The following is a 16,751-nucleotide window of genomic DNA, read 5'->3' on the forward strand; positions in this document are numbered from 1 at the left end:
CTCCCCTAGTTTGAGCTTTGCTATAGAGGGACAGGAGGAGGCTTCCGGTACATCAGAAGTGACACTTTGTTGTTCAAATCAGTTTGTTTCAGAAATAAACAAGGAATGCCAGGCTTTCGCCAAAGAGTCCGGGGCCACCCTTACTGAGTCCTTCTCCCTGGAGCCGGCCTTCCATGACCTCTATCAGAATGGCGGCATCAATAAGCCCATGCTGAAAGCTGCTATGACCCTCAGACAGAACGGTAAGATCAGCCTGCTTTTATGAAATATCTGAAATGTGAACTTTCTGTGATCATTCCTCCTTTTTATATTCTTTCTTTTTTTTTTTTAACCACATATACTGCGGCAGGCTGGCCCTCCTGTGCGAACCGCCGTAGGGCTAGGTCGGTCACACACCTGCAGCTAGGGGGCGAGCGCACGCCGCTGGCACGCTCCCACCCCCATTAGTCAGCGGGGACTCGGATGCTTGGGGCAGACAGCTCCAATTGCCGCCTGGCACCCCACTGAGATAGAAGAACGGGCAGCTGTTGTAAACACAGCTGACCGTTCTTCTCTCTGGAATGATCACAGAGTGCCTGTGATCCTCCTATATAGGATCACAGGTCTCTATGATCATTTCACAAGCCACGCCCCCCACAGTTAGAATCACTCCACTAGGCTCACATTTAACCCATTGATCACCCACTGTGTTACCCCTTCCCTGCCAGTCTCATTATTACAGTAACAGTGCATATTTATAGCACGGATTACTGTAGTAATGTCACTGGTCCCCCCAAAAGTGTCAAAAATGTCAGTTAGGGGTCCGATCTGTCTGCCGCAATGTCGCAGTCCCGCTAAAAATTGCAGATCGCCGCCATTGCTAGTAAAAAAAAAAAAACAATAAAAATGACATAAATCTTTCCCCTAGTTTGCAGACGCGATAACTTTTGCGCAAACCAATCAAAATACGCTTATTGCGATTTTTTTTTTACCAAAAATATGTAGCAGAAAAAAAATTGGCCTAAAATGTTAAACAATTTTGATTTTTTTATTTATTTATTTTTTTGGGAATGTTATATAGCAGAATGTGAAAAATATTGTTTTTTTTTTTTTTTTCAGAATTGTCGCTATTTTTTTTTCTTTATAGTGCAAAAAATAAAAATCGCACAGGTGATCAAATACCACCAAAAGAAAGTTCTATTTGTGGGAAAAAAAGACATTAATTTTATTTGGGTACAGCGTCGCACGACCGCGCAATTGTCCGTTAAAATAATGCAATGCCGAATCGCAAAATAGGGCCTGGTCATTAAGGGGGAAAATCTTTCGGTACAGAAGTGGTTAATAATGCCTTTGTAGCCCTGCCCCCTTGAGGACTGCTGGATTTTACACCTTGGGATCCCCCTAGGTTACCAATAGCAACTGCAGCATGGACAATTTAACTCTTTACTCTCTGGCTCAGTCAATGAACAGTGTAGGGGTTGTAGTTGTTTTTGAGGTTTTATTTAAATTAGGGATGGGAGAAGGGAAGTGTATGATACTCCAACTTGAACTATTCACAACGGATAAGGACTCCTATCTGAAGATGCAACCAGGCTGCTGATTCACCTTACCACTTAGATGAATTTAGGATTAAGCCTCTATGTAGATGACTTGTTAGGGTGAATTATCTTCGGGATGCACACCTAGTACCTCTTTTCACTCCACCTGCTGACACCCATTCTCTGACTATCCTACACCGGGGTGGCCCCCCTCAGGTCAGGCCCCTAGACACGGTCCCCTATACTCACTGTACTGTTTTTCGTGGGTTTCCAGTGTCTCTACCCCTCCAGTCAGCTCTCCTGGACCTCTGGGTTCAGCTCCTTCCTTCCTGGTCCCCAGGCCGACTGCCTGTGACCATGCGCCACTGCTACAGAGGAGAAGACAGCCGTCACCCTTCCTCCGGGACTCTGCTCACCAGCCAAAGACCCCGCAGCACATGTTCTCCTGGCTTTTATACGACACCCCACAATGCACAAAGACTGCAGTCTGTGCCAATCTCTGGGACTGTATCAAAGCCTGTGTACCCATTGGTTAGATTTCCTCCACTGTCCAATATGCCTCCCTATTGGACCAGTGTGAAACACTCCCTAGACCAGATGAATCTCACACTGAGCACCATCAGCAGACCTAACTCACAAATCCTGCTCTCTGGTAGGCAGAAAGCAATATAGATTTGCCTGCTGCTCCTCTGATAGGCAGACAGAGCCAAAAACTATACAAGAGGACCCAAGTGTCCTGTGGGAGGGTGATTTTTGTTATTAGGTCCATACATTGTTCCAAGTAGGGTTTAATGTTGAGTACTGTTACTAAATATGAGAGGGTGCCATCAGCCAGTCTGCATCTCCAACATAACAAGGAGGTCTGAGTGTCCTACATACCTAGGCACACTGGGTCCCTGCCTACTTAGGAGCACTGGGTTCCTACCTACAATTAGGAGCCTGGGTTCTTCCTACTTATGAATACTGGACCTCTACCTACTTAGCATTGGGTCCATACCTTCTTTGTATCACTTCATCCATCTGTACTTTAGAGCCCTGAATCCCTTTATCCTTATGAGCACTGGGTTCCTACTGCCCCCCTGCCCCAAATCACCCACCCCCTCATGTGGAGGGCATGTGGCCTGGTATCGTTCAGGAGGGGGCGCTCGCTCACCCCCACCCCCATCCTAGCCAGCCAGGCTGTGTGCTCGGATAAGGGTCTGGTATGGATTCTAGAGGGAACCCCACGCCATTTTTTTTTTACATTTTGGCACGGAGTTCCCCTTAAAATCCATACCAGACCCGAGGGGCCTGGTATGGATTGGGGGGGAGACCCCACGCTGTTTTTTCAGCAATACTGACATAAACTGAAATGCCCTCTATGCTTAAGAGCACTGGGTCCCTGTTTGCTTGGGAGCATTCGGTTCCTGTCTGCTTAGGAGCAGTTGGTCCCTACCTACTTTGGAACACTGGGTCCATACCTACTTTGGAACACTGGGTCCATACTTACTTTGGAGCACTGGGTCCATACCTACTTTGGAACACTGGGTCCATACCTACTTTGGAGCACTGAGTAATACCTACTTTAGAGCACTGGGTCCATACCTACTTTGGAGCACTGGGTCCATACCTACTTTGGAGCACTGGGTCCATACCTACTTTGGAGCACTGGGTCTATACCTACTTTGGAGCACTGAGTAATACCTACTTTGGAGCACTGGGTCCATACCTACTTTGGAGCACTGGGTCTATACCTACTTTGGAACACTGGGTCCATACCTACTTTGGAGCACTGGGTCCATACCTACTTTGGAGCACTGGGTCCATACCTACTTTAGAGCACTGGGTCCATACCTACTTTGGAACACTGGGTCCATACCTACTTTGGAGCACTGAGTAATACCTACTTTGGAGCACTGGGTCCATACCTACTTTGGAGCACTGGGTCCATACCTACTTTGGAGCACTGGGTCCATACCTACTTTGGAGCACTGGGTCTATACCTACTTTGGAGCACTGAGTAATACCTACTTTGGAGCACTGGGTCCATACCTACTTTGGAGCACTGGGTCTATACCTACTTTGGAACACTGGGTCCATACCTACTTTGGAGCACTGGGTCCATACCTACTTTGGAGCACTGGGTCCATACCTACTATGGAGCACTGGGTCCATACCTACTTTAGAGCACTGGGTCCATACCTACTTTGGAACACTGGGTCCATACCTACTTTGGAGCACTGGGTCCATACCTACTTTGGAGCACTGGGTCCATACCTACCTTGGAGCACTGGGTCCATACCTACTTTGGAGCACTGGGTCCATACCTACTTTGGAGCACTGGGTCCATACCTACTTTAGAGCACTGGGTCCATACCTACTTTGGAACACTGGGTCCATACCTACTTTGGAACACTGGGTCCATACCTACTTTGGAGCACTAAATAATACCTACTTTGGAGCACTTGGTCTTTACCTACTGTGGAGCACTTGGTCTATACCTACTTTGGAGCACTGGGTCCATACCTACTTTGGAGCACTGGGTCCATACCTACCTTGGAGCACTGGGTCCATACCTACTTTGGAGCACTGGGTCCATACCTACTTTGGAGCACTGGGTCCATACCTACTATGGAGCACTGGGTCCATACCTAATATGGAGCACAGGGTCCATACCTACTATGGAGCACTGGGTCCATACCTACTATGGAGCACTGGGTCCATACCTACTTTGGAGCACTGGGTCCATACCTACTTTGGAGCACTGGGTCCATACCTACTATGGAGCACTGGGTCCATACCTACTATGGAGCACAAGGTCCATACCTACTATGGAGCACTGGGTCCATACCTCCTATGGAGCACTGGGTCTATACCTACTATGGAGCACTGGGTCCATACCTAATATGGAGCACTGGGTCCATACCTAATATGGAGCACAGGGTCCATACCTACTATGGAGCACTGGGTCCATACCTACTATGGAGCACTGGGTCCATACCTACTTTGGAGCACTGGGTCCATACCTACTTTGGAGCACTGGGTCCATACCTACTATGGAGCACTGGGTCCATACCTACTATGGAGCACAAGGTCCATACCTACTATGGAGCACTGGGTCCATACCTCCTATGGAGCACTGGGTCTATACCTACTTTTGAGCACTGGGTCTATACCTACTTTGGAGCACTGGGTCCATACCTACTTTGGAGCACTGGGCCCATACCTACTTTGGAGCACTGGGTCCATACCTACTGTAGAGCGCTGGGTCTATACCTACTTTAGAACACTGAGTCTATAAATACTTTGGAGCACTGGGTGTCTATCTGCTTGGGAGCACTAGGTCCCTGTTTGTTTAGGAACACTGAGTCCCTCTATGCTTAGAAGCATTGGTCCCTATTTGCTTAGGAGCGTTGGGTCCTTATTTGCTTAGGAGCTTTGGGTTCCTCTCTGCTTTAGAGCACTGGGTCCCTATTTGCTTGGGAGCACTGGGTTCCTGTCTGCTTAGATGCATTGGGTCCCTACCTACTTTGGAACACTGGGGCCCTATCTACTTAGGAGCACTCACTTCATACCTATGTATTTAGGAGCACTGGGTCTCTCACTGCACTTAGGAGCTCTGGATCCTTACCTTCTTTGAAGCATTTTGTCCATATGTACTTCGGAGCACTGGGTTCCTACTTACACTTAGGAGAACTAGGTCCTTACCTACTTTGGAACACTGGAGCTCTATCTGCCTGAGAGCACTGGGTCCCTATTAGTATAAGAGTACTGGGTCCCTATTTGTATAAGAGTACTGGGTCCCTATTTGTGTAGGAGTACTGGGTCCCTATTTGTGTAGGAGTACTGGGTTCCTATTTGTGTAGGAGTACTGGGTCCCTATTTGTGTAGGAGTACTGGGTCCCTATTTGTGTAGGAGTACTGGGTCCCTATTTGTGTAGGAGTACTGGGTCCCTATATGTGTAGGAGTACTGGGTTCTTATTTGTGTAGGAGCACTGGGTCCCTAGTTGTGTAGGAGCACTGGGCCCCTATTCGTTTACACGTACCAAGTCCCTCTATGTTTAGGAGCACTGGATTCCTGTCTGCTTAGGAGCACTGGGTCCCTACCTACTTAGGAGAACTGGGTCCCTACCTACTTAGGAGACCTGGGTCCCCACCTACACCTAAGAGCACTGGGTTCCTACCTATTTGGGAGCACTGTGTCCCTATTTGTGTAGGAGCACTGGGCCTGTATTTGTGTAGGGTTATTGGGTTTCTATTTGCTTAGGTGTACCAAGTCCCTCTATGCTTAAGAGCACTGGGTCCCTGTTTGCTTGGGAGCATTCGGTTCCTGTCTGCTTAGGAGCATTGGGTCCCTACCTACTTTGGAGCACTGGGTCTAAACCTACTTTGGAGCACTGGGTCCCTTCTACTTAGGAGCACTGGGTCCCTTCTACTTAGGAGCACTGGGCCCCTGTTTTCTTAGGAGTACCGAGCCCCTCTATGCTTAAGAGCGCTGGGTCCCTTTATTCTTAGGAGCTTTGGTTCCCTATTTGCTTAGGGGCATTGGGTCCTTATTTGCTTAGGGGCATTGGGTCCCTATTTGCTTAGGGGTATTGGGTCCCTACTTACTTAGGGGCATTGGGTCCCTATTTACTTAGGGGCATTGGGTCCCTATTTACTTAGGGGCATTGGGTCGCTATTTGCTTAGGGGCACTGAGCCAGAAGTTTGAAATTGCTCTCCCAGATATTAGTATATATGGCAGAGGGGCAGGTTAACAGAATAAATCTGGCTCAGTGTTCCTCATAGGCGGTCCTATTCCCAATGGGCCCAGCCTGAGCCTCACCACCAATTCACCTTTGGGGAAATTGAGCTTATTCATTTAGAACAAATGATGCACTGGTGGTGAGCCAAGATCAATAGAATTGACAGATGACCTTTCCCTTTCACAACTTGCAGAAAGGAAGTGGGGATATCAGTTGTGTATGAAGGAAAGAAAATGTCCCATCAGTTCGGGAAGGTGTTCTTTATAGTAAGAGCAGTGAGTCCATGGAATGCTCTACTATTAGATAACAATGGCTTATTTCAAGTGGACCTAATATCAAAAATATTTTTTTCTTGTTAAAGTTACCAGATTTTCCATACGAAATTGAGGGACATTCTACTAACCATGCCCACTTTTAAACCACACCCACAAAATATTGCCACTATTTGTAGCCACCCCCACATAACCATGGCCCTATGCGTGCCAGCTGCGGCCCGCTCCTGCTGTGATTATACACAGTAGGAGCTGATCGGCGGGTACGGCGAACTCGCTGTCCGCTGGCACCCGCCAATGCTTTGGTACAGAGTGAGAACGGCGATCTGCCTTTTGTAAACAAGGCAAACTGCCGTTCTGTCAGTCCAGAAGGCCTGGATCCTTTGTCTCTGCAAAGCAGGAACATCGATCCATGCCTTCCCCTAGTAAATGCACCACCGACACTACATTGAAACACCAGCTAGGAACACATTTAACCCTTTGCCCCTGATGTTAACCCTTTCCCAGCCAGTGTCACAAGTACAGTAACAGTGCATTTTTTTAAGCACTGATCACTGTATTCATAGTTACATAGTTAGTCAGGTTGAATAAAGACACAAGTCCATCTGGCTCAACCAATAAAAAACAAAAATCAGTAAAGAAGACCCAACCATACAATCCCATATACACAATACTCGCAGTTGATCCAGAGGAAGGCGACTGGTCCCCAAAAAGTGTTAGTTAGGGGTCCGATTTGTCCGCCGCAATATCGTAGTCCTGCTACAAATCTCTAAACACCTCCATTACTAGTAAAAAAAAAAAAAAATATATATATATATATGTATATATAAAAAATATCTCATAGTTTGTAGACACGATAACTTTTGCGCAAACCAATCAATATACGCTTATTGGGATTTTTTTTTTTTTACTAAAAATATGTAGCAGAATACATATTGGCCTAAATTGATGAATAAATTGGATTATTTTACAATTTTTTTTTTTTATTGGATATGTTTTATAGCAGAAATTAAAAAATATAGTTTTTTTTATTTCAAAATTGTCAGTGTTTTTTTTTTTATAGCGCAAAAAAACCCCAAAAAAACTGCAGAGGTGATCAAATGCCACCAAAAGAAAAGCTTTATTTGTGGGGGGTGAAACAAATGTAATTTTAGATACAGCGTCGCACGATTGCGCAATTATCAGTTAAAGTAAGGCAGTGCAATATCGCAAAAAATGGCCTAGTCATGAAGGGGGGGGGGGGGGGTCAGATGGTTAAAATACATTTTGGTTCACTATAATATATAAATATATATATATATATATATATATATATATATATATATATATATATAATAAGTGCAGAAACATTTTGAAGAACCCTTGTGTGTGCAGGTATGTGTGTGTGTGTATATATATATATATATATATATATATATATAATAAGACCCCCACTAGGAAAATCAGACACCCCACAGTACTTATGGAGTACAATACAGTGAAAAAAACCCCCGAATTTTATATATATATATATATATATATATATATAGATATATAATTATTATTATTAATAAATATATATATATATATATATATATATATATATATACATATATATATATATATTTTTTTTTTTTCATTGTATTGTACTCCATAAGTACTGTGGGGTGTCTGATTTTCCTAGTGGGGTCATAATTAATATATAATTATTATTAATATTATTATTATAATTATTAATATATATATATATATATATATATATATTTTTTTTTTTTTTCATTGTATTGTACTCCATAAGTACTGTGGGGTGTCTGATTTTCCTAGTGGGGTCATAATTAATATATAATTATTATTAATATTATTATTATAATTATTAATATATATATATATATATATATATATTTTTTTTTTTTTTTCATTGTATTGTACTCCATAAGTACTGTGGGGTGTCTGATTTTCCTGGTGGGGTCTTATTATGATTTTGTTTTGTTGGCCCATTGCATACGAAGTATGGTGCAATAACAGTGGGCTATGCTAAGGTTTTATGGCGAGTAACTTACTTTTTATTTATATTTTTGGGGTGTTAAAGTTTTATACTTTAGTAAATATGTGCCTGAAATAACCAAAAAGATAAAATGGAACCTTCTCCGACTGTCTTCTGTGCGCTCAGTGTTGCATCACGGTGAAGGATAATGGGTCCAAAGGTACTCATTGCCTTCCCAGTAGGACAAGGTTCAGAGGGGGTTGGAGAGGAATTTGCTTATATACACTAAGCTGAAAAAAAAAAAAAGAAGAAATATCTGTTAATAGATCAACCTGAGATGCATGAACGATTTACATAAGTCTGTCACTGGTCTTTCGTGTGTGTCTGTATGTGTCCCCCTGGTACTTTCCTCTCCATACATCCAATCAATACAAATCTCTTCCTGTTACAAGGCCGCTATATGACCTTGTTTGCTTGGAGCAATGGAAATTTCACCTTATTAGAGTCTGCGTATGTTAGTACCTGTTTCAATCTCACCTCCAAGGAGGAGACAACAAAAAAGTATAAGGGCGCACCGACCTAGTGCATTACCACTAAAAATGTATTAAAAATGTTAAAAAGTATATATTATACTCACAAAGCAGGTGTGTATAACCACACATCAACATAATACACATATAGTCTCCAAGGTAGCCAAGGAACCGCACTGTGCTGAATGGTATACAGTGTGCCGCCTGGGGCTGCTGTGTATGCGGCACACTGTATACCATTCAGCACAGTGCGGTTCCTTGGCTACCTTGGAGACTATATGTGTATTATGTTGATGTGTGGTTATACACACCTGCTTTGTGAGTATAATATATACTTTTTAACATTTTTAATACATTTTTAGTGGTAATGCACTAGGTCGGTGCGCCCTTATACTTTTTTGTTGTCTCCTAGTGGGTTTCAGATACTCTTGATCCTGAAGGGGCAGCAAGACCACAAGCTTGTCCACTCACGTTTGAAGTATCTCTCTTCCCTCCGGCCTATGTTATACTCCAGCGCAGGAGAATTGTTCTACTACTTGTCAATCTCACCTCCAGCCTTCCCTTCAGTCATGCACAGTTGTACAGGCTCTACTCCGGGGACTGAAATGGCTTACTCTGATTTCACTGCACACTGTGAGCTTCTCACAATATGCATTAGAAGCTGCCGCAAGTCAGATAGAGCCCGCCTCATGTAGGCTCAGCATTACATGTGGGTGTTACCTAGATCGGTCGGCATGCAAATGCAGACAGCTTAGAAATACCCACTCCTTCACCCTTTGAAGCACGTGTGTCAAACAAAAGACTCATGGGCAGAAATCCAGCCTGCCAAGCCATTTCATGGGGTCCTTCCACCTCTCCTGCAGCTGCGGCACCCCCCTCATCTCCGCCCCCACCTTGTCTTAGCAGTTGGTAACAGAGAGGAGAGAACTCCTCCTTCAGATCCTGCACTTCTCTGTGCAGCTGTGGAGAGGCTCGTCCCCCCCCCCCCACGTCTCAGCAGTCGGCAGCAGAGAGTAGGACAGACTTTTCCCCTCCAGATCCTGCGCCTCTCTGTGCAGCTGTGGGGAGGCTTATCTCTACCCCCTATCTCAATAGTCGGCAGCAGGAGAAGGACAGAACTCCTGCTACAGATCCTGCGCTTCTCTATGCAACTGTGGAGAGGCTCATCTCGGCCCTTATCTCAGCAGTCAGCAGCAAAGGGGAGAACAGAACTTCTCCTCCAGATTCTTTGCCTTTTCATGCAACTGTGGAGAGGCTCGTCTCTGCCCCCCCCCCATTTTGGCAGTGAGCAGTAGAGAGGAGGACAGAACTTCCCCTTCAGATCCTGCGCCTCTCTGTGCAGCCATGAAGAGGCTCATCTCTACCCCCTATCTCAGCAGTAGGCAGCAAAGAGAAGGACAGAACTCCTGCTACCGATCCTGTGCTTCTCTATGCAACTGTGGAGAGGCTCATCTCTGCTCCCCCTTATCTCAGCAGTCGGCAGCAAAGGGGAGAAATAACTTTTCCTCCAGATCCTGCGCCTCTTCATGCAACTGTAGAGAGGCTCGTCTCTGCCAACCCCCCCCCCCCCTCATTTTGGCAGTCGGCAGCAGAGATGAGGACAGAACTTCTCCAGACCCTTCGCCTCTCTATGCAGCTGAGGAGAGGCTTGTCTCTATCTCGACGCGTTTCATCATCTGTGGCGTCTTTCCAGGGGCAGGCCGAACATCAGATACCTGACCTGGTATCTGACGTTGGACCTGCCCCTGGGAAGATGTCACTGATGATGAAATGCATCGGGATTGGCTGTTACTGAAGACCTCAGGCTTTTTTAGCCGTCACTCGCGGTGTTCCTTTCTCAAGAGCTGACAGTTTGCTGGTTTTTCACTCGTTTGTGCCTGTTTACAACTCATCAAAGGTACTTTTTATATATTTTAAATAAAAGGACTTAAATGTTAGCAGGCTTTACTATGCTTGTTCATTTGTTTTATTCCCGATCCATTTGAAGCTGCTGCTATCTCAGATTCCGGGTTATTTTGTGCTTTTATGACCATTAGAATTGATGGTCCATGCTATCTGGTAAGAAGCGTATAATAAGTGTTGGTGCTTGGTGGTGGATTTCATCAATCAACGTTACTTATACACTTCATGGAAACTTTTGTTTAACCACTTGCCGACCGCTCACTCGAGCTCTACTGCGGCAAAGTGGTTAGTTATCATCCAGCGACGTAGACCTACGTCGCTGGACTCCTCCCCTTGTGGGCGGCGCATGCATGCCGCCGGAGGCTCACTCCCGCTGTTTTCAGTCACAGCGGGAGTCGGGCCAGGGGAGGAGCGGCGGCGATCGCCGCTGCTCTTCCCCGATCGTCGGGGAATCAAGTTTGGAGATCCTCCCGCTTGTGTAACCACAAGCGGGCGGATCTCCTAAGTGACAGGCAGTGACAGATTGCAGGGTTCAGCATAGCTGAACCTGCGATCTGTCCCTGTGTCACTCAGTCCCCTCCCCCCACACATGTCAGTAAGCACCAGGCATACATTAACCCCTCCCTCTCCAATAAAATTAACCCCTTCCCTGCCAGTGTCATTTTTACAGTAACAGTGCATATTTATAGCACTGATTACTGTAGTAATGTCACTGGTACCCCCAAAAGTGTCAAAAATGTCAGTCAAGGGTCCGATCTGTCTGCCGCAATGTCGCAGTCCCGCAAAAAAAAAAATCGCAGATCGCCGCCATTACTCGTTAAAAAAAAAAAAAAACACCAGAAATTACAGAAATCTTTCCCTTAGATAGTAAATGCAATAACTTTTGCGCAAACCAATCAAAATACGCTTATTGCATTTTTTTTTTTACCAAACATATGTAGCAGAAAACAAATTGGCCAAAAATTTTAAAAAATTAAAAAAAAGATTTTTTTTTTTTGGGGGGGAATTTCATATAAAAAAATATTGTTATTTTTTCAAAATTTACGCTATTTTTGTTTATAGCGCAAAAAGTAAAAATCGCACAGGTGATCAAATAACACCAAAAGAAAGCTCTGTTTGTGGGAAAAAAAGGACGTAAATTTCGTTTGGGTACGGCGCCGCACGGCCGCGCAATTGTCAGTTAAAGTCACAGTGTCGAATCGCAAAAAGGGGCCTGGACGTAAGACAGCAAAATCCTCCGGTGGTAAAGTGGTTAATATTGAAAAGGACTTTTTCATTGAAAGGACTTTTTTATGTTCACCTAACATTGATCATTTACCATTCATCTATTGATCATTTACAGCTGGTGTCATAGTTGGTTAAGTGGCTGCTTACCTTTTTGGTTCTTTTTGCTTGACCTAGTGCAGATTTTTTCCTGTTTTATATTTTGGGTCATTGTCACGCTGGAAGACCCATCCATGACCCATCTTCAGTGTTCTGGCTGAGGGAAGAAGGTTCTCATCCATGATTTTACAATATATGGCCCTGTCCATTGGCCCCCACAATGCGGCAAAATCAGCCTGTACCTTTAGCAGAGAAAGAGCCCCAAAGCATCATTCTTCCACCTCCGTGCTTGACTGTAGGGATGGTGTTCTTAGGGTCATATTCAGCATTTTTCTTCCTCCAAACACGGCGAGTTGAGTTAATGTCAAAGAGCTCAAATTTGGTCTCATCTGACCACAACACTTTCTCCCAATCCTTCTCTGAATCATTTAGATGTTCATTGGCAAACTTCAGACAGTCCTGTACATGTGTCTTCTTGAGGAGGGGGACCTTGCGGGCACTGCAGGATTTCAATCCATGGCGGCGTATTGTGATACCAATGGTTTGTTTGGTGACTGTGGTCCCAACTGCCTTGAGATCATTCACAAGCTCCTCCCGTGTCGTTCTGGGCTGATCCCTCACTTTTCTCATGATCATCCTCACCCCATGAGGCAAAATCTTGCATGGAGCTCCAGACCGAGGGTGATTAATGGTTACTTTGTATTTCTTCCATTTGCGAATAATCGCTCCAACAGTTGTCCTTCTCACCAAGCTTCTTACTGATGGTCTTGTAGCCCATTCCAGCCTTGTCCCTGACCTCCTTTGACAGCTCTTTGATCTTGTTGATGATGGTGAGGTTTGAATGGAAGAAAGATTCTGTGGACAGGTGTCATTTATACACACAACGAGTTGTTGGGAGGACCTTTTTGAACTGACAGGACTAATATGTGTAACACATAAGCTCATACTGTAGCCAGAATTATTGTTGGTCGGTAGGGGATCAAATACTTATTTTATTCACTGAACTGCAACTCAATTTATAAACTTTATATCATGTGTTTTTACTGGGTTTTTGGTTAATTTGGTTTTTTGGTCTCCGCTCCACACAGAGCGGAGACGGAGCTGTCATCCGCCTGCTCAGGGGGGATAGGCGGATCGGAGCCTTGTGAAAGAGCCTTTATACAAGCTGTACACTCACTACTTTACATTGTAGCAAAGTGTCATTTCTTCAGTGTTGTCACATGAAAAGATATAATAAAATATTTACAAAAATGTGAGGGGTGTACTTAATTTTGTGAGATAATGTATATAACTACAAAACTTTATTTTAACGGCAAAGCCCCTTCTTTTATGTAGCCAGAAGCTGGTGAAATGGCTGGCTTCTGTCCAAGAGGGCATGACCGAAAAAGGTCTGCCGATTGGCATCCAATCAGCGCTCTCAGCCAATGGCTAAGAGTGCTGACGAATGTGTTCTGATGGGGGGGTCGTCCCCTGTCAGAACACAATAGCTCAGTGGGGAGATTGCTGTACTAGGAGCGGGGAGCTCCTTGCGTGATCTCTCAATCAGACATGCATCTAGTGAAGGACATAGTGATGGCTGCTGGTATACAGACTGGTCCTATATTATATAAAAGTCGGAGATCCAATTTGCTCAGCACATGATCTTCTAAAGATTGCAGGCTCGGGGGGGATCCTGTCATACTGGAATCTTGCTCCGCTCCAAGTGTCTGCTCTCTTTCTGTTCCCTCCGCTGCCTTCCGCCATGCTATGCCACTGGAGTAGGGCGTTCTGATGCCGGAAAACCACCGGACTTCAGAACCCCAACATCCCTGACCTGGGCCGCTGACTCCCTCAGCCTGCTCCAGCAATACCTCGAGGGAGGGCGGCAGCAGGGATGACTGGCCACCGGGGATCCCCATAACTTTACTGGACTATGCTGACCATTCACTGTTCCCGCTGTGTCAGCGGCTGCCGCGCCGCTCTCTTTCTGCACCATCCTCGGGGCATCTTCATCCCTGGTAATCACATTGATGATAGTGGTGCCCCTCAGCCTGCCCTGTAATGGCAGCTGAGCTGATGCACCTGTCACCGACAAAAGCCCAGGCGCCAGGATGGAATTTCTAGTCGCCATGGGCACCTGGCGCCTGGGATTTGTCGAGCCCTGATGTAATGAAAAGGAAAGGTTTATTTAAAAAAGTATCTGTTTCTAGTTTCTTTATTTTCTATCTAGAAAGTAGAAGTGGTCTTTCCATAGTGTGAATGTGCAGAGAATGTACCGGGTTATCATTGTTTTTCCCCCATAGGTTTTAAGACTTGTGTGCTAACCAACAACTGGGTGGACGACAGCGCGGACAGACAGCACACCGCCGACCTTCTCTCCATGCTGACCCGTCACTTCGACATGGTGATCGAGTCGTGCCGCATCGGAATGAGGAAGCCCGAGACTCGCATATACGAGTACGCTCTGAAAATGCTGGAAACTGAACCTAAGGAGGTGAGAGGATATTTGGTATTCTGAGCTGCAGAGGTTTTCTTTACCACTTCAATACCGGGCACTTATACCCCCTTCCTACCCAAACCAATTTTCAGTTTTCCGTGTTCTCACATTTTGAATGACAATTACTCAGTCATGCAGCACTGTACCCAAACCAAATTTTTATTATTTTGTTCACACAAATAGAGCTTTCTTTTGGTAGTATTTAATCACCACTGGGTTTTTTATTTCGATATTGCGATATAAGCGGAAAAAAAAAGCAAAAATTTGGAAAAATAAACACTTTTTTTTTAGTTTCTATTATAAAATTTTGCAAATAAGTAATTTTTCTTCATAAATTTGGGCCACAATGTATATTGCTGCATATCTTTGGTAAAAATAGCTTCAATTAGTGGTTATTATTTAGTTTGTGTGAAAGTTTTATAGAGTCTACAAGCTATGGTGCCAATCATTGAAAATTGATCACACCCGATGTACCGATCTCATTTCTTGAGACCCTTACCAGCCAGGAAAGCACCGGACCGGACCCCTTTTTGGAAAGTAGACAATATAAGGTGTTTAGTTAGGCCCCTTTCACACATACGGTCCGTTCAGTTCATCAGTTCAGTCACATCAAAATGTATCAGTTTTCCATCCATTTTCCATCCGTTTTCATCCATTTTTCATCTGTTTTTCATCCATTTTTCATCTGTTTTTCATCTGTTTTTCATCTGTTTTCATCCGTTTTTCGTCCCTTTTTCATATGTTTTTCATCCATTTTTCATCCGTTTTTCGTCCCTTTTTCATCTGTTTTTCATCCTTTTTTCCCATCCATTTTTCATATGTTTTTCATCCATTTTTCATATGTTTTTCACACATTTTTCGTCTGTTTTCATCCGTTTTTCATCTGTTTTTCATCCATTTTTCATTCATTTTTCGTCCATTTTTCATCCATTTTTCATCAGTTTTCCATCCATTTTTCATCCGTTTTTCGTCTGTTTTCATCCATTTTTCATCCGTTTTTTGTCTGTTTTCATCCATTTTTCATCCATTTTTCATATGTTTTTCATCAATTTTTCATCTGTTTTCCATCCATTTTTCATGCATTTTTTGTCCATTTTTCATCCGTTTTTTTCTATTTTTCATCCGCTTTTTTTTACATCCACTACCAATGCAAAAACGGATGAAAAACGCACCATTTGTCCGTTTACATCAGTTTTTCATCCGATCCGTTTTTTTGACGGATGAAAAATAGGGCATACATCCGTTCCAAAAAACGGACATTGACGGACGCGGATGAAACCGGATGTTAACGGATGATCATCCGTTGTCACCCGTTTTTACATAGAGATGCATTGATGTCCGTATTTCATCCGTCAACGGATGGATGAAAAACGGACAAAACGGACCGTATGTGTGAAAGGGGCATATGGCTGGGCCATACAGGTACAATTTTCTGTTAGATTTACCAAAAACCATATAATATGAGGTCAAAACTGAACAACACTTCCAATTGTATCCAATTAGGCAGGCCTTTGTACTACATAGTACAAATTGTATCATGTACGGGACACATGCGCGCACTGCCATCATCCTATTTACGCTGTGATTGGATACAGCAGGAATCAATCAGTGGGTCTGGCAGGTGTGATGTCTGCCGGGACCCGCCAATTGTTTGGGAGAAAGGCAGAACGGTGGTCCGCCTATGTAAATTAGGCAGGCCACGGTTCTGTGAGAGGGGAATATACTGATCCTGTGTTCCTGCTAAGCAAGAACAGCTATCTTTACCTTCCCCCAGTCAAAGCACCTCCCTCACACAGTTAGAAAGCACTCCCAGGGAACACATTTAACCCTTTGACCGCCCCTGATGTTAACCTCTTCCCTGCCAGTGTCATTAGTACAGTGACAGTGAATAATTTTTTTTTTGAATAAAGTTTATTCAAGAATTTTTCAGTACAAGAAGAAAGGAGCAAAATCAACAAACAACATGGCGTTAAAACTATGCATAGAGAGTAATATATATATATATATATATTTTTTTAGCACTGATCACTCTATTAGTGTCA

The 16,751-nt window shown here is 44.2% G+C and overlaps 1 protein-coding gene across 1 annotated transcript in view; it reads left to right on the plus strand.

The window, feature by feature from the left end:
* EPHX2 (epoxide hydrolase 2) overlaps positions 1-16,751 on the plus strand; it is a 178,220-nt gene that overhangs the window by 10,853 nt on the left and 150,616 nt on the right. The window contains exons 3-4 of the mRNA XM_082250219.1: positions 83-242; positions 14,516-14,706. Coding sequence (XP_082106345.1) covers positions 83-242; positions 14,516-14,706 — 351 coding nt within the window. The remainder of the gene's footprint in view (positions 1-82; positions 243-14,515; positions 14,707-16,751) is intronic.

Source organism: Pelophylax lessonae (genome assembly GCF_965119305.1).
Source record: "Pelophylax lessonae genome assembly, chromosome: 3".
NCBI lineage: Eukaryota > Metazoa > Chordata > Amphibia > Anura > Ranidae > Pelophylax > Pelophylax lessonae.